Consider the following 18,836-nt stretch of genomic DNA (forward strand, 5'->3'; position numbering starts at 1 on the left):
GGCCGGTGCACAAACACCACCATCCCCCAGTGAGGCTGACCAGCTTCCCCAAAACCATGAATCACAGGCCTCACAGTCCCCTCAGCTGTTCCTACTTCATTTCCTTGTAGGGAAGCATCATCTCCGATGAAGTCCTGAGTGTGAAGTTGGCCTTCCTTAGCGCAGCCTCTCTTTCCACTTGTGCTCAGCCCCACCCTCTCCTCTCCCCTCCTCTCGCCTCCCCAGGTCACCCTCTCCTGACGCCCAGGAGGCAGGCAGTCCACTGCTTCCTTCCACATTTCTCCATCTCTCAAAACAGGTGGGTGCACTGACACCCTTACATTTTGGAGCTGCTGTTCCTTTTACACAATCAGAATGTCACTCCGTGCAGTGGCCCACATCTTGCTCAAGGCCAAGGGGACTAGAGTTGCTCCACCATCTGGGACATGGGTGCTAGGTGGGCCCCTCCTCCACACCACAGCTGCAGGGCTGTCAGGACCCTCTGAGCTCAGGCCAGGGGTTTCCATTCCCACCCTCTGTCCCCAGAGCCAGCTTCTTTGTCCCTCTCCATCCCTCCCCCAGGAGGCTCCAGGCTCTCTGGCTTCCCTGGTGTTGCTACAGAAACTGCCTCACCTGCCCCCTAGCAATGGTCCCTTAATGTGGCCAAGGCTACTAGCGCCCAGAGCTCAGAGGTCCCAGCCCCCCAGAGCCAAAGGCCATTTTGTTCTTCTGGACACCCTGGGGCTCTAAACCAAATGCACTACATCTGCTAATTAATAACAGTGTCTTTTCTTTTATTCACCAAAGACATCAGAAGAGCAAGGAGACCCTGCCTCTCAGCTCCCCCAACAGCCCTCCTGACAGCATCCCAGGCCACTCACCGAGGAGGAGGCTGGTGCATCGCAGGAGCCAGGTGGCCCAGCAGAGGCGGGGGTCTCCTGAGCACGACCCCATGGCAGGCTGCCTGCACGTGAGCTCGGCTGCAGAGGTAAGATCTAGGAGAAAAAGAAAAGCTTCACTCTCACCCAGGGTGGGGCTAACTGTACGCTCAGAAATGACATGTGGCCAGCATAGATAAGTCATCATGTATATTACCCCAATACCCACAGGAGGACCTCAGTAAGAAGCTGCAGAGTGAATGTTCAAGCAATCTGAGTCCATGGAACCCATGGCACTGGGCTGGAGAGTCCCTGTGTCTGGGGTCACAGCCAGCTGGAGATCTTACCCCTGCCCCCTATACCCACTCCAAACTTATCCCTGGTTCCCGGAGTTCACAGTGCACCCCAGGCAGCCCTCCTCGCCACCACCGTCTACGTCAGTCATGTAAGGAAGTCACACTGTTTCGGCCTGGGAGGTTCATCGTCTCCTGTGCTTTCCTTTGTCTTAATGCCACTTAAAGAATGACTCAAATTTCCTTTCTGAGTTGCCGTAAACTTCATCTTACACTTTCTTATAGAGTGTCCACTCCCCACATGCCCAGTGCAAGTATGGGCACTGGCCTCTTGCTGGCCCTGCCATGGCTTTCTCAGCAGCCACTAGTGCTATTCATGCCCCCTGCACACAGGGCAGAGCCAAGCCCCACGGAAGCTGCATCACACCCAGCCTTCCCGTGGCGCCTCCACCAGCCACGTTCCTGCCGCCACTGAGCAGCAGGGCTGGGCATGTGCCCACGCCTCCCACCCCAGCCTCAGCTGCCTCACACTCACCACCAGCTACTGAGGGTCAGGTCTGACCTCTTCTTCCCCGACTGGATACCCCACAGTATCTGAGGACTCTCACCTCCCAGCCCCTAGGGCAGCAGCACCATCTTGCTAACTCCCGGGTGGGCCCCCTCCCCCTGCCCACCAGGGCAGCCCCTCAGCTGCTCAGACCCCAAGGCGGGCTACCCAGGCTCACTCCAGGACCGAGCACGTAAGGCGGACAGGGCCCTGCGTATTAGATCCGTGTTACGGATGTGAACCCGATGTCCTAAGGGGCTGGATGACCTGCAGAAGGTCACACAGCAAACACAGAGTCAGGGTCTGGACACAAGAACAGCTCTGCAAAGCCACCCAATGCCACAGCTGCCGTCCCATCCACTGTGCAGCCCCAGGAAGTCACCTAAGTCCAGTCTGTGTGCCCCGCCATGGCTCTGCGGCGTCCCGGGCAGGAGAACACTCAACACTGGTCTATTCTCTGGACCCAGTCTGGGCAGGGAAATCACCTCCAAAGGCCGTCCTGAGGCCTGGGGTCGGAACTTCCGGGAAGGTCCCCTGCTGCTCACGTTCAGGGGCACGTCAGCTCTGCCCTCCCACGTCCCTCCACCCCTGGTGAGCACCTGTGTGGGACAGGGGTTTGCTTATGAAAACCATTGCCTAAGGGGATGGGAGGAGGGGTCTGGAGAGGGAATGAGCACCACAGTGCCGGCAGGCACCACGGCGACACAGGGACAGAGCCAGCCCACGCGTGTCTCTGCTGGAAAACACCAGGGACTTCTTCAAAATCTAGGTCACCTCCTCATTTTCATCAGCCCACCATCCTCTGCAGGTACAGAGCTAAATCACCTTCAGTCCCAAACTTGTCTCCATTTCAGTTTGCAAAGCATTCTTATTATGACTATTCTTCCCATTTCTTAGATGGGGAAACCGAGGATTCTAAGCAGTTAATCAATGAACCCCAGGCGGGGAAGCCAGCACAGGTCCGGGCAGGCTGAGGAGCAGCTCCTAGGCCCCAGACCACGGCCTCTGGCTCCTAGGCCCTCTCAAGCCAGTGACTCTCCCCCACTAAGGGGGCCTCAGACCCTGAGAAGCCACACTGAGGGGAGGGGGGCCGGCCTGTCCAGGGCAGATGCTCGCCTCCCTCACACACCCACGCAGAGGCCTGGGGCTGCATCTCCGCACCTCTGAGCCCCAAGGAGGCCCTTGTCCAACCACAGCCACCTCCCCTGCCCTCAGGGCCTCACACACGGGCCTGCGCCCCCAGCCAGGCCTAGACCTGCAGAGGCTGCTGCCTGAGAGCCTCAGCTGGGCTCCCAGCAGGGCCCAGGGACCCTGCCATCTGCGAGGGAGGCTGGGGAGCCTGCCTCCTCCCTGGGCGGTGAGCGCTGACACCCCAGGGAGTGTCCTGGTCCAGCTGTCCCAGGGCTGCTTCATCCTAGTCACCCACCATCTGTCACTCATTCCAGCCACACTCCCTCTAACCCTGAGCAGCCCCGCTTGTGGGGAGAGGGCTCCCCAGGCCTGTGCCCAGCTCCCGGCAGGGCTCCTGCCCCCTCAACTCGGGGTGATGCTCACCCCCACAGCACCGCCCTTTCCCTGGGCTTCCGTCAGCACCAGGGTCCCTGTGGCTACTGGCTGGACAGGTGCTCAGCCTCTCCCTTCTGTCCCACGGTGGGGACAGACCACGACACACAGCACGACTGTCTGCCCACCCCTGGGCCTCAGGACACACACTGTAGCCCATGGGGGGACGGTGGGCTCTGTAGATCCCCCTGCAGCCCCTGGGTACAGCCCACAGGCCTTTGGGACCCTCCCAGGGGGGCACCGAGGGCAGGGCGGGCCCCAGCAGGAGCAGGTACCTGGAAATAACTCCCCACTTACAGGTGTCAGTCCCCTCCCCTCACACACCCAAGGGCCCCTGGCCCCCAGCCTGCACACCTGCTCCCAGCCCCAGAGTGAGACCCGCCCTCCCAGCCCCTGTCCCGTGTCTGCTGAGCCCCCACATGCAGCCCCAGTGGCTCCAGGAGCCCCCCTGTCCTACCCCACATGAATGAGGTGCTCTCTGTGCTGGGCTCTACAGCCCCTCAGCAAGCTGGGGGTCACTGGGGATGTCCCCAGGGTCACTGCTCTCCTCCTGCCCCTTCTGGTGGGGCCCAGGCCCTGGGAGCAGGGGAGGGAGGAGCTCCCTGGCAGGCTGGTGCCAGTGCAGGGCAGGCACCTGAGTGAGGTGCATCTTGGCGTGTCCCACCATGCCTGTGAGGACACTGGGGTGTGTCATTTGCCTCAAAGCCAAACAGCAGCTGTCAGCTACACTGCACATGGCTGCAAATATTTGCAGAATACCCCTGGCCCCTGGCCCCACCCAGCCTGCTCACCATCTGCTGTGGTCACTGGTCCCCCAGGTGGCTGCACAGACAGCAGGGCCTCACCAGCCCCTCCTCTTCTGAGAGATCCTGGGCCCCCAGTGGCCCAGAGCGTTCTGTGGGAATAGGATGCAAGCTCCTCCGTGACCCTTCATCCCATTACTGCCCCCAAGCAGGTTGGTGACGTGCCCCAGGGCCCTTCACCCCGCAGAGGAAGAATCTCAGTGTCCACCATTTTATCATCAGTCACTCAATGAAATTGTCCATTTGTGAAGAGCGTTAAATTTATAGATGTCAGTTACACATAACATTCTCTTAGCGCTTTATTGTCGTTATTTGTTACCATTTTGCTCTTTAAACATGAGAAGAGCTTACTGAAAGGCTAAGAGATAGATTAGGTGAAGATTCCAAACTTGAGAGTCACAGGACCCGTTTATCAGTTGACAGCTTCTCTCTCTGTTTGCAGAAGCAGTTAGATGGGGCAACTTCGGTACGTTACAGGGAGGGGTTGTTCTCTCTCCCCTCGCCCTCTGCTGAGAACCTGGAAATATGTTAATAGGCTGGGTGGGTGTTTTCACTTTTTCTTGTTGTTCCTGTTTTCATCGTTTGAAATTACATAAAACACCACATCCTTGGATCCCAGGAGAGTTATAGAGATTCCAGCTCAGAGACCAGGGCAAGACTGATTTCGCACACGAACATGAGCAAAAAAGGATATATCAGCCAGAAGTTCCGTGAATGAGAAATGTTTAGAGTATAAAGAGAAGCAAGTACAGAGACAAATGAAGGACTCTGCCACCCTGGCAGGAGAGTCCCTGGCCCTGGCAGGTAAATGCGACCAAGGAGATGCAGACCTCGGCCCAGAGGCCATGGCAATCCAGCCCAGGAGCGGCTGCTCACCTGCCCGGACTCAGGGCTCCACAGGCAGCCCGGCGACGCTTTGGCTTCTTCTATGGCCAGTCTCTGGGAAGAGGGCACCCTGGCCAGGCTGCAGGCATATCCAGCCCAGCTCACACGTATACTACTTACAATTACTTTACAAAAAAGGGATCTGATGTTTTCTATCAGTGTTTTATGATGCTTATTAGCAAGATTTTGAATCCCCAAGGCAACCAGTTTTCTGTGCAATGGCTGAGATCCAGCTTCCGACTCAGGCTGAGCTGAAGTGTCAGACTCTGCACCTTGGTGAACACACTGCACAATGCCAACCTCTGGGGCCTCATCACCCACTCCTTCCTTCACTCACCCACGGCTCGCCGCACTACGTGCCCAGCACAGTCGGGGCCATCGTGGAAGGCACTGTCAGCTCTCCTTGCCAGGTGTGCCCCATGTCAATTTCACGGAGACCTCATATAGGCAAAAGGCTTCCAGTTCTCAGTCCTGATCCTGCATCAGAATCAACTATTGATTTTTTTTTTTAAATATAGATGATGCCCGGTTTGGCTAGAGGGTTAAGGATTCTGTGTTTTTAAAAGCTCTGTAGGTGATCTGATGAATAGCCAGGGTGTGAGCAATTCATGGGAAGGGTTTCGGTGAATCCATCAGACCAAGATGTTCACTGGCCTGTATTTTCTGCACAGATCCAAGGATGTTTATGAGTGATTACAACAGAGACCCTGAAGGGATTATTTGAGCACAAGAGGTGAAGGGGGGAACATGAGACTAAATACTGATGCATTAGTCTTGTCTGACTGCCACACTGGAACATAACAGACTGGGAGGTTTAAACAACAGATATTTATGTTCTCACAGTTCTCAAAGCTCAAAGGTCAAGGTCAAGGTGTTATGAAGGGTGGTTCCTGGTGAGGCCTCCCTCCTAGGCTTGCAGACAGGACTTTCTCCCTGTGTCCTCACAGGGCCTTTTCCTCGTGTAGGCGGGAAGAGGAGGTGCCACCTCTTTCATGAGGACACCAGTTCTGTCAAATTATTGCCCACCCTGTGACCTCATTTAACCTTATGAGCACCATAAAGACCTTATCTCAAAATACTGTCACACTGGGGCTTGGCCTTCAACATAAAAATTTTAAGGGAACAAAATTCACTCCATAGAAACTCGTTTCCAAGATGATAAACATCCTGTGGGCATATATGTAGTTTTGTCATGCCAAAGATTAGCTCTGACCATGTCACTGCCATGCTCAAAATGTTACTACATGATCTTTTTTCTGATAAGTTTTGCAAAAACTGTGGTGTTACAGAAAAGGAGAAAGATCTCAGAAGATAACCACTGTTAACTGCTTCACACTTTTTACATTTCCTTGAGACCAGCGTAAACATATGTGAATATATATTTAGAATACCAGCATAATCCTATACACACTATTCAACAACATAATATTTAATGCAAGCCTTTTAACTTAAATATGCAAAGTTGTTCTTTATCTTTTTTCAACATGTGGGTAGATACACACTATTCAACAACATAATATTTAACGCAAGCCTTTTAACTTAAATATGCAAAGTTGTTCTTTATCTTTTTTCAACATGTGGGTAGATTACAATTCATTAACTAAGTATACTGTACTGGTCAAGAGGCTGGGCTTTTGAACTTCACTTCCAGGTTGAACCCCAGCTCTGCCATTTATTACCTAGGACCTTGGACAAGTTCACTACCTTATTGGTGTTTCAGATTCTTGGGAATAATAGTGGTATCGGCACACTGGGATTTGCAGCTTACTCTCTGAGGCCTCAATTGCACATTGTCTTTCAAGGCCAGACCAGATCATATATATCCTGCCCCACATCCCTGTGTAAGTGCTATGGAGAAAATCGAGCAAGGAGGAGGAAGGTGGGTACAAGGAAAAGGATGCAATCTTAAACAGGGGTGTCAGGGGAGACCTCACCGAGAAGACAACATTAGCGCAAAGATCTGAAAAAGATGAGGGAATGAGACACGCAGATACCTGAAGGAAGAGCAGTCCAGGCAGCAGGCAAGGCTCTTTGGCAGGTGCAAGTCTGGCGTAGTGAAGGAATAGGCTAAAACCCAAACCCAGGTCCTAGGGTAGTTTAAGGGAAGAGAGCGGCATGGGAAATGATGCCGGATGATGCAGACCTGGCAGGCCCTGGATGAATTTGGCATTTGCTCTAGGGGAAATGGGAGCCCTGGGGAAGCGCTGAGCTAAGGACCAATGTGCTGCAACTTACATATTAAAAGGATTACTCTGGATCCTATTTTGACAATGCACTTAAAGGGACTAGGTACAGAAACAGGGAGTCTGTGAGGCTCTTGCAACAGTCCAAGTCATTCAGTCAGGTAGGTGGTGAAAGGGAGTTATATTATGAATTCATATATTGCTTGGAAAATGTATCAATTTTGCTGATAGAGTGTAGGTTATGAGGAAATGAATGAAGCCATAAATGACAGCAAAATTATGTGGCCAAAACAAATGGAAAGATGGAGGTGACAATTATTGGGATTGGAAGACTCTATGGGAAGCACGATTAGGGAGTTCAAATTTGGACATGTCAAGGTGGAGATGTCCGTTATACATCCAGGTGGAGATGTCAAGTGAGGGGCTGGTTGTTTACAATGTGGAGTCCAGAGGAGGGGTCCCTGCTGGAGACTTCAGAACAGCCAATGTATTTACCCATGAGATAGTAAAACTGTATTGGTTTTTCTATTGCTGCCATAAGAAATCACCAAAAACATAGCGGCTTAACACAGATTTATTATCTCAGTTCTGAAGATCAGAAGGCTGGTGTGAGTCTCACTGGCCTAAAATCAAGGTGTCCTCAGGCTGTGATCCTTTCTAGAGGGTCTACTGGAGAACACGGTTTTTTCTCATTCTGGTTATAGCCTGAATTTCGTTCTTGGCAGTGGTAAGATGGAGGCCCTCATTTTCTGCTGGTTGTAAACCGAGTGCCTCTGTAGCTTGTAGAGACCGCTAAATGTCCCCTGCTTGTGGCCCCTTACTGCAGCTTCAAAGCAGCTGTGGTACATCAAGTCCTCACTTCATGTCTCTCTGATCCACTTTTCTGCCTCTTCTTCTTCCACATTTGTGGATTTATGTGATTAAAATGCACCCATCCAGATAACCCAGTTCTTAAGGACCTTTCCTTAATCCCACCTATGAATTACTTTTGCTATAAAAGGTCATATAGTCACAGGATCTGGGAATTAGTGTATAACCGTAACATCAGAAGGAGAATGAGTGCAGACAGTGAAAAGAGCTGGTCTGGTCTAAACCCTGGAATATTTCAGAATGTAGAGATTGGAGAAATAAGAACAAAAATGAATAGATACAACAAGGGCACTGCCACTGAGTAGGAAGAAATGAATGGTGAGTAGTGAATACAAGGTGAAGAGAGGGATTCGAGCAAGGATAGGTCCATTGCTGTTGAGAGGTCCAAGGAGATGAGAACTGAGAAAGTCCTTTGGATTTAACACAGTGGAGTTTCTGGTGACCTGGACCAAAGCAGATTCGATGGCGTGGTGGAGGCAAAGCATGATGAGAGAGAATCAGAGAGAAGAAGATTAATCCAAGTAATGACTACAAGTGGTGAACATGCGTATGAGAAGACGCTCAGCGTCATGAATCATTAGAGACATGCAGTTCGAAACCACCACGAGATACCACTTCACATGCACTGGGATGGCTACAGTCAAAAAATAAGAGTCATGTGGAGAAATCCCTACATTGCCAGGGGAAATGTAAAAATACTGCAGCTGCAGAAGGAAAATAGGAATGAAAGGATGAGAGAAGGAGGGGATATAAGAAGCATTGTGAAGGATAACCCAGCGGAGCACGTGGCTGCACGGGCGTCTGGGATGACACAGAAGGAGTGAAAATGAGTGAAATTCTGGTCTCTGTGGACCCAAATCATGCCTACTGTACTTTAATAGAGGAGTGCTAGTGTGAGGTGTTAAACATCTCTGAATTTTATTTTTCCATCGGTACAATGGAATTTTTCAATATTTTTCCATCTGTACTTCGGCCTCACAGAATTACTGAAGGTTTAAATGCAACACTTATGTAAAGCCTATTATTGATCAGAGTGTTGAATAATAATGCCAGGGGAACTGGCTTGAAGAGGGTGATGCCGAAAGCCAACACCACACCTTGTACAAAGAGGAAGAAACTTCTAGAAGACCGAAGAAGGAGAAACTCATCTTCTTGGACTGTCTAATCTGTACCAGAGAACAAGGTCCAGCTATTCCAGGTCAGTCCACTGCAGGTATCCCGTCCAAGAAGGCACATGGTCCTCTTAAGAGGTGATTTGTCTCTCAACCACCAGCTGATCATCACCAGTGAGCTCAGCCCAACTTGGGGCTCCTGATCAGAGACTGGGCTCCTTTGAAGAGTAATAAATGGAGGAAATTACCATCGGAATATTCCAGGATTCTAATATTTCCAGTGACCATGTAGAGAGCTGATAAAATGTGAACACTGAAATCATTAGGGTGGGATGTAAGGTTTTTCTCTGCCATAAGTTAGTCTGGGGACCATAGTCATCTGTCCTATAAAATGATGAATAAATACCTACCCTAGAAGATGCTTGTAAGAATTAATAGCATTTGTAAAATGACCAGGACCAAACTTGGTCTGTCATAGGCTGTTAAAGTAGGCTTCCATTCCTTGTGGAGGCGAAGTCACAGGGTCACAGCAGAGCAGCGGGCACTGGACCAGAGCCGGACGAAGCCGGTGCCTGAAGGGCGTCAGGATCAGCATGGAGGCATCCCATGATCGCCAGATTTCCCCACTTCCTCCAAATAAGTTATCTTCATGGCCCGGCCTGTGTTCTGCACCTCATCATAGACAGGATTGGGAGGCCACTTTTCTTTCAGATGTTGCCCCCTGGTACCCTGGCAATGGAGCCCAGAGGCCTCCTGGGGGAGCTGAGGGACAGACGCAGAGGGAGCCACATGCAGCCAAGCTGCTGGCACGCACTGCATGTGATTCCAGAGGCCACAGTGCTCCACTGGCCCCAGGTGTAAATCCTCTCAGTTAATAGTTAATAGGTCCCCAGACAGGGCACTGATCCCAGCTCTCACCTCGACCCTGCCCTCTTGTGACTCCTAGCGGCTCAGCTCTGCCCAGTGGATGCCACCATCGTGGTCCCTGTGCTCCTCATGCAGTCCTGCACCTGAGTCACACACAGAGCAGAGCTTGAATCTGGACTGTGGAAACCTCTACCCTCCCCCACTGCTATGAACCCTAAGGTCATGGCCACACCCACTCTCCCCTCTGCAGGAACATTCCCTGAGAAGCAAAATGCAGGAGAAGGGAAGGTGAAGTGCATGGGGGATGGGAGGTACCAGGACTGCAAGGAGAAGTGCCACCCACCTCTCACAGGCTCCATCTTCTGCTTCCTGTCACGGGTCTTCCAGAGGCACAGTCCAGCCCCCAGGAAGAAGAGCACAGCTATGACGGCCCTTAGGACGTGTACCAGGAGGCTGGGACCGGTCACTGCATGTGAGTCTGCTTCCCTCACACAGAGAGAATGAAGAAGGTTAAGGTAAGAGAGAACTCGCGTACCCATTGTCAAGGAGATAGAGGGGGAGCAGGTGAGAAGCCTGAGGGGTCCTGGATGAGAAGCAGAAGATGGAGGAGCTTCGTGCATTCAGCCAGGTCCCCAGCTCCTGCTTGGTGCAGGGACGCTGAGATGTAGGCAATGGGCAGGTGCATGTCCTTGAGGAATTCATCACCCAGAGGGGGAGACGAAGAAAATACCAAAGGCTGCAGCCAGAGGGATCCCAGCACAACAGAGGCTTACTCCTTGTGCACAGGCCTTCACAGAGGGCCTCCTAGAGGAGGTGATGGGTAAAGTAAGTGTTGAGGGAGGAGTAGGAGCTCCCCAGATATTCAGGGCGGGCAGGCCATTCCAGGAAGGAGGAGCGCGTGTCAGGGTATCACATCGCCAGCCCTGGGGGCGGCAGCCACCACTGGGGCAGGCAGGAGAAGGACGGGCAGCGGGGAGTCAGGCCAGGGGGATCAGAGGAGGCAGGGTCTGTTTGCAGGGCTTGTGGGTCAGGCTGAGTTTTAAATGTTATGTGAGACTCAGGACGGGGCTGAGGGGAGGAGAACAGGGGTTTTGTGTGCTGCTGACACATCAGGTGCCCCAGCAGCAGGTGGTCGGGTTAGAGGAGGGGAGCTGCACGCAGGGAACCAGGTCATTCATTCACTTAACGAACACTGACTGTGAGCAAATTTTGCCAGAAGCTGGGATTCAAAGGCGAACAAGACATGTCCCCGGTGTGCCAGGGCACAGAGGGGGGAAATCCATGAACAGAGCATTGCTCCTGAGTGTGGGATGACCCTGATGGCTCCTCAAAGGGGCTGATGCCTGAGGGCAGGGCAGCTACAGCGCCTGCAGGGCCCGGTGCAAAGGGACGATGCGGAGGCCCTTGCTCAAAAATCATGAAAAATTTGAAGATACAACTGTAGGATTATGTGACAGCATGGGTCACACACCCATGAGACCAGCCTTTCCTGAGGGGAATCCTACAATAAGAATAAGGTAGGAAGTGGAAGACATGGGTGGGAGGAAGGAAGGTAGAGGAAACAGTGTGTCCTGAGGCTCAACACTCTCAGGGGCAGGATACCCTCAGGAGCTCCAAGCAAGCAGCCCGGTGCACAGTGTGGAGGTGAGGCCAGAGACACGGGCAGAGCACCCGAGCCCTGAATCTCACAAGGTGTCACTGGAGGTCAAATCAAGCAGACAGCACAGGACAATGACACGATCCAAATTTTATTCCAAAAGACACAGTGAACACACTATAGACAATGGATGGACGTGGAGGGACTGGAGACTATAGCCGAGACAAAAACAACAAGGGGTAGGTGAGGACAGAGTTGTGACAGACATTTAAAAGCAGCAGCAACTTAGACGTGCCTCCCAGACACCTGTATGGGGTGACCAGGTGGAAATGGTGCTAATAAGCATGGTGGGGAGAAGAGCCCAGAGCCTCACCCCAGGGCTACCTGTGCTCCGAGAGTGCCCTCCCTGCTGGCAGGTGGCACTCACCAGGGACACAGATGGCCCCAAGGTCTGTGGTGGCAGTTTTCTGGTCAAGCAGGTTGCTGAGCACACAGGTGAGCCTGGGGTTGGGCTGGCTCAGGGGCAGGCTCAGATCCAGGACCCACAAGTTGGGGGCTGGTCCCGGGGTCCCTCTCTGCTCCAGCTCCTCGGGGAGGCCTTTGCTCTCCCAGGTCACCTTCAGGTCCTCCATGGCCCCCTGGGCCCTGCACTCCAGAGTGACATTGCACCAGCCTGGTGTGATGGATGAGGAAGTGACCCGGATCTGGGGAAGGGGCACGGGTGCTGGGTGGGAAGGACAAAGGAACGGAGGCTTCTGTGAGTGGAGGACATGACAATCCTTACTGGTCAGGGGGATGCAATGTGATGATTCATCCCACCATCGCCAATTTAGAAGATAGTGGAAGGTGACCACGTGCTAAGGAATGCAGGCAGCCTAGACATGGAAAAGGGAAATAAATCCCGGATTCTCCAGAAAGGAACAGAACCATGCCAACCCCACGACCTTCCCTCAGGTACCCTGTATATGACTTCTGACCTACAGAACAGTAAGATAATAAATGTGCTTATTTTGAAACCATGATTTTACAGTAATTTGTCATAACAGCAGTACAAAACTGCTACACAAATTAAGTAAACTTAGCCCTATACAGAAAACAACTATTGCAATGATTCTAAATACAATAATTCCATTGCTCCAAATTTCCATTCACCTCTGCCAGAACACTAATTTGAGATCCCATGTGAACCTCAGCTCTGCTCTACATTTGTGACAAATTGCCTTACCCTAACTAAAGACGAGAAAGGAGTCTGAAGGTGGCATTAAAAAGGAATAAGTAACAATCTTATTGAAAAAGCAGGACATCACCGTGGAATGGGGCGAGGGGCTGTCACATACCATAGACAGTGAGGTGGAAATTCATGTTAAATTCTTTTCCTCCAGTGAGGCTGATTCGAGCCCGGTACTGCCCGCTGTCCCCGGGGTTCAGGTTGTCGATCCTCAGGGACGTCATGTTGGGCACATGGACCCTGTGCTCATACTTGTCCCGGAGGCTGACCCAGGTGGGAGAGTCCGCGCCAGAATGGACCCGCAGGATGACTGTGTACGCTGAATCAGGGCCGAAACCCCACGTGATCTCCTTCAGCTCAGCTCCTGCCTCCCTGGCCACGTGAAACAACACACAGCCTCCCTGGGTCCTGTTCAGAAACACGTGGGCTCCAGAGCTGTTGGCCACAGTGCTGCAGGCACCTAGGGCATGAGCACAGGAAATGGAAGCATTTTTTTCAGAAAAACTTGTTTCAAAAACCAGAGAACCCATCTTTTTTAGTGAAATCCACCCAGCACATTTTGTGTCCATAACAAGTGCTTATCTTCAGGAGGCAGCTGCTAAAGTGGCTGCAGAACCCCTCCCTCCCCAGGGCCACACCCTCTCCTGGGGAGTGGGCAGCACCTGGGGACTTGGCTCCAAGGAACAGAACACAGCAAAGGGAGGGGACGTCCCAGCCGTGCAGGTCATACAGGCCCGGGACTTCCGTCTTGTTCCCTCGCCCTCTCCTTTTCTCTCTCTTGCTCGCCCTGATGAAGCCAGCTGCCCGAGTGTCCGCTGCCCTAAGGAGAGGCCCACATGGTGGGCACTGCAGGCGGCCTTCTGCCCACAGCCAGGGGGTACCTGGGGCCCTCAGCCCAACAGCCACGGGCACCCCGCCCCATCAGCCATCCCACCAGGGGCTTGGAAGCAGACCCTTCCCACTGCCCCAGGAGCTGCCTGCAGCCTCAGACGAGACCCTGATTCAGGTTGAGAGACCCTGAGCCTGAGGCCCGGCTGAACTGCCCCGAGGACCCAACCCACAGAGGCCGTGAGACTGTCTGTGGTGTGGTTTAAAGGCACTAAGGGACTAAGTCACCAGCAAGTTCCCCAGCTATAGGTAACTAACTCAGTGGTGAAGGGGGCCCTCCTTGCCCGGTGCCCGCAGGCTGGGCCGCTGTAATAATACTGCAGGGACATAGAACGAGGGGGTGACCTCCCTCCACATGGCCCGTGATGGAGGGCGGGAGCGGTCCTGTCACCCATGGGGTTCCGCCACCTTGGGGCCGCACCACGTGGGCCCTCAGCCTCCTCACAGGCTCTCGGCCCACAGCAGGGAGGGAGGCAGGGGAATCCCACACGGGGGTCACCTCATCGTCCAGAGGTAGCTGATCTCTGCTCCTGCTCTCTGGCCAGAACTAGTCACGAGACCCTGGCTCAACACCAGAAACAGACAATGTTGGGGAGCAACTGACCCTTTGATGAGCTCACTGGGCCCTCCACCCAGACAGCACAGTCCCCCTCCCAGGCCCCGAGAGGCCGGGAGTGTCCCTCCTGGTCTCTCTCTGCAGAGCTGAGACCAGGGGGCACAGCCCCTCAGGGCCACCCCTCCAGAGCCCATCCCCACTGCAGACACAGTCCTGGACTTGATACCCTCCGTCCCTCTAAGGACCAGGGAAAGGGCCCAGAACAACCTTATTCTGAAGGAGGAACAACCTCCGCCCAGCAGGTCAGGGTGAGCTGGGCTGCCAGGGCCCCAGACCCCTCTCCACACCAGGGAGTCCTCCCCAGGCAGCCTGCCCCCCTCCTGCTGTGCGTGTCCCGTCCTGCCTCCCACTGGACACAGAGAGCCGCCCACCCAGTGTGCATGGGCAGAAGTGTCTCAGGTCCCTCTTGGTGTTCACTTAATCACTAACTCATCAGTCGGGCGTCTCCTCCGGGTCAGGCCTTCACCCCCGTCCCTTCAGCTCCACTCACGGGACCGGGGCCCCCACACCAGGCTCAGCAGCCCCCAGGCCCGAGGCCACGGCCCTTCAGGACTGCCTCAGTGGGCAGGTGGACCTTCCCTGCCACCCAGGAGATAGGCGGCATCCCTCATCAGGCTCTAGCCCGGCTCCTCACAGCTCTTGCTCTGCCCCTTCCTTCCACACCGCACCCCCGGACCCCAGCACCCCAGGGCAGGAAGAGGTGTGCTGTAGACGCCACTCTGTCCTGCAGACTAATAGCTGGGGTGCAGGACCGACAGCCTGACCCGGCCCACAGGAGGTGGACACCGAGGATCAGGACGAGACTGTGCCACCAGGTCCCTCTAACACGTCAGGACACATGGCATGGCCAGCAGGTCCCCAGGACACAGTGACTAGCCCTCTCTCACCAGAAACAGAACTGGAAAAAAATTTCTCAATCTCAAACTTCTCAGCCTTCATAACTGTGGGAAAACAAATTATGAGGCACCCAGTCTGTGCATCCTGTTTGGTAGCTCAAGCTAAATAATTCACTGCCACAAGTTTTAGAGGGAACAGGGCCTGCTCACACTGATTCTGGACTTCTGGCTCCAGAACTCTGAGAGGATAGATTTTGGTTGTTTGAAGCCACCCCGTGTTGGGTCCTCCTGATGAGACGAGAGCTCATGAGAGGAAGAAGGGACAAGTATGTCCTGCTCTCCACCTCTTTCCCTTCTGTAATCTTGAAAGACCAATGCTTATGGAGAAACTCTGAATTGTTTAGTATATTTCTCCAGTTACATACAATTGAAGAGAAGAGGAAGCCACACGTCCCCAGGTCAAGGGGCCTTATGTCTTGCAAAGCTCCTTGTCATGTCCGGCTGTCCTGTGCCCCAAGCCCTCAACCCCATTCCATTTCACAGCCCCCTGCAGTCCCACAGGGGTGGGTGCATGAACACCACCATCCCCCAGTGAGGCTGACCAGCTTCCCTAGAATCATGATTCACGGGTCTTATTATTTCGTTATACATAAGCATCATCTCCGATGAAGTCATAGACAGAAATTTGCCTTCCTTAGCACAGAAAGAAGCGCCTTGCCTTCTTTCTGCTTGTGCTCAGTCCCATCCCCTCCCCTCCCCTCCCCTCCCCTCCCCAGGTCACCCTCTCCTGGCCCCCAGGAGGCAGTCCACTGCTTCCTTCCACTTTTCTCCATCTCTTAGAACACGTGGGTGTATAGATACCCTTACATTTGGGAGGTGCTGTTCCTCTTACACAACTGGAATGTCATTGTGCAAAGGATCCCGCATCTCGCCCAAAAGCAGGGACTAGAGTCGTTCCAGCTGGGACACGGGTGCCAGGTGAGCCCCTCCTCCACACCACAGCTGCAGGCAGTCAGGTCCCCTCTGAGCTCAGACCAGGGGTGCGCATTTCCCACCCTCTGTCCCAGGACCCGGCTTCTTTACCCCTCTCCATCGCTCCCCTAGGCAGCTCCAAGCCCTCCTGGCCTTCCTGCTGTTGCTGCAGAAGCTGCCTCGCCCCTCGTAATGGTCCCTTAATGCAGCCAAGGCTACAGGGCCCCAGAGCTCAGAGGTCCCAGCCCCCCAGAGCCAAAGGCCATTTTGTTCTTCTGGCCATCCTGGGGCTCTAAACGAAATGCACTACATTTGCTAAATAATATGAGTTGTCTTCTCTTTGTATTCACCAAAGACATCAGAGGGGCAAGGAGACCCTGCCTCCCAGCTCCCCCAACAGCACTCCTGCCGGCATCCCGGGCCACTCACAGAGGAGGAGGCTGGCGCATCGCAGGAGCCAGGTGGCCCAGCAGAGGCGGGGGTCTCCTGAGCAGGACCCCATGGCAGGCTGCCTGCCCGCAAGCTCGGCTGCAGAGGAAACTTTAGGAGGAAGAGGCAAGAGAGGAAGCAAAGCTTCACCCGAGTGAGCTCCGGCTCTTCCCACCCCGAGGCGGGGCTAACCGCGAGCTCTGGAGCCCAGCGAGGCCATTCAGATCTTCCATATTATCCCAACACCTACAATAGGATGTTATTAAGTCGTTGCAGAGAAAAGATGAACAACCACATTCCATGGTATGCCTGAGGCTGTGTTGGAGAGGCCCCATCCCTGTGGTCACAACCCCTTCCCTACACCCATTCATGCCCCATTGCCTGTTTCCTTGGGTTAACAGCTCGGCCCCAGGCAGCCCTCCTTACCAATGCCACCCTATTGTCAGGCACAGGGGTCCTGTTCTTACAGCCACGTGTCTGGTCCTTTCTTGTCTTTGGTGGCTGTCCTCTGTCCCTACACCATTTACTAAACCAAATTTTCTTTCTGGTCTTCCATGAAGTTCTCTAAGGTCATTTTCCCAAATAAGAAGTTGTGAGTGAAAAATAAAGCTCTCTGTGGGAAGTGTCATCTCCCCACTTCTCCACTGCAAGTGTTGGCTTCACCTGTTGCTGGCCCCACCATGGCTTTCTCAGCCGCCTAGTGCTATTCATGCCCCCTGCACACAGGGCAGAGCCGAACCCCGCAGAAGCGGCATCACACCCAGCCCTTCCCATGGCGCCTCCACCAGCCACGCTCCTGCCGCCACTGAGCGACGGGTGGGGATGTGCCCACCCCTCCCACCCCAGCCTCAGCTGCCTCACACTCACCACCAGCTACTGAGCGTCCACCCATGGCCTCTTCCATCCTGACTGGATACCTACATCTGGGACCTCTTACCTCCCATCCCTTAGGGGAACAACACCATCTTCCTAACACCTTCTCCTTCCCACTGGGGCTTCCCTGTCAGCTGCTCAGATGCCCAGACTGCATTCACAGGCCCGCACTAAAAGTAGTCAGATCTCTGTGCATTAACCCAGTTTTGTGGTTGTGAAACCTGGGACCAAGATGGGTTGTGCAACCTGTGAAAGGTCGGTCAGCAAATGAACAGTCATGTCTGGACTCTGAAAAACAATGAAGGATTACGCAACATCTTTTTCCCACTCTGTAGCATGAAGCCAGTCACCTGGGTCCAGTCTGTGCACCCCTGAAATGTCTCTGCAGCATCCTAGACAAGAGAATGTTCAACAATGGCTTATTCCCGTGACCCCATCTGGTAACAGGGAAATCGTCTTGAAGGTGGTGCAGGAGTCCTATGACCAGGAACTTCTCATATGGAGTCAAAATCCTGGCAATTCACCCACTGCCCTCTTTCTGGTGATGAGGAGGAAATCTGGTACACGGCCCTCCCCAGTATCCCTAGTGTGAGCATCTTGTGGGCATCTTTGTGTGAGGACTGTATGGTTTATGGAAACTATTTCCTTAGTGGGGTGGAGAGGTGGAGCCTAGAGAGGGGACCACGAATGTTGCGTAAGCAGGGACCCTGGGAGACCCAGCCAATGGACTTTCCATGCTGGAAAAACACTTTTAAAAATCCGGGCAACTACCTCATTTCAACATGGCAGCCACCCTGTGCTAAACAAAACACATGATAAGAACTCACACCAGCTGGAGACACATTGGTAAGAGTCTCCTACTCACAACTTCCAGGAGTACTTGAGGAATTCAGGGAAAGCGTGGTTGGATCTAGTGCATCAGGAAGAGCCAGAGTAGAGGTCAGTGAGTGGAGAGGTCAATGGAATGGAGAGAAAGGAAGGAATTCTGAGAAGAGACCGGAAGGACAGAAGCTCCTGGAAATTCACTGAAATGCCCCAACTCTCTGGAGCTCCATGGGACTGACGGGTGGTCCTTTCTACTTTATTTGAATTCCAGGGAAAAGTGCACAAATACTGTCCATTTTAGCCGTAATTAGAAAACAACAAATAATTGAACATGTATATTAAATTTGAAGAGTAGAAAATGTCAAGAAAGGATATTCAAAAATTCTCTCCATGAAAACAGGGAGAAAACCTGCCTACGTTTTAGAGAACTTTTTCAGAACTCGAAACCAGCTATGACTTGCAGTGATCTGAAGAAGCATGTATTCAAGAAAAATAACTAAACATCACTAAGAACTGGGAGTTTTTTGGGGTTTGAACTTAGTTAATTCCCTATTCTCCAGCAGTACTAGATGCTTGAAAAATGATAGCCATA

At 53.1% G+C, this 18,836-nt stretch overlaps 1 protein-coding gene across 15 annotated transcripts in view; it reads right to left on the reverse strand.

Moving 5' to 3' along the window:
* LOC108385521 (SLAM family member 8-like) overlaps positions 1-17,587 on the reverse strand; it is a 56,395-nt gene extending 38,808 nt beyond the window's left edge. For 2 of the 15 annotated variants that reach the window (XR_012125326.1, XM_037016657.2), the window contains exon 1: positions 861-1,184. Coding sequence is in view for 13 of the 15 variants with exons in the window: in XM_037016657.2 (XP_036872552.2) it covers positions 861-1,065 (205 nt within the window). In the remaining 2 variants the exon portion in view is untranslated. Of the gene's footprint in view, positions 1-860; positions 1,193-8,895; positions 10,124-10,323; positions 10,462-12,004; positions 12,302-12,914; positions 13,266-16,546; positions 17,206-17,413 lie in introns of those variants that run through there. The other 13 variants (XM_073222164.1, XM_073222163.1, XR_005060920.2 and 10 more) reach the window with 12 other exon arrangements.
* Positions 17,588-18,836: the final 1,249 nt, after the last annotated feature.

This window comes from Manis javanica, chromosome 14, assembly GCF_040802235.1.
Source record: "Manis javanica isolate MJ-LG chromosome 14, MJ_LKY, whole genome shotgun sequence".
In the NCBI taxonomy this organism is placed as follows: Eukaryota; Metazoa; Chordata; class Mammalia; order Pholidota; family Manidae; genus Manis; species Manis javanica.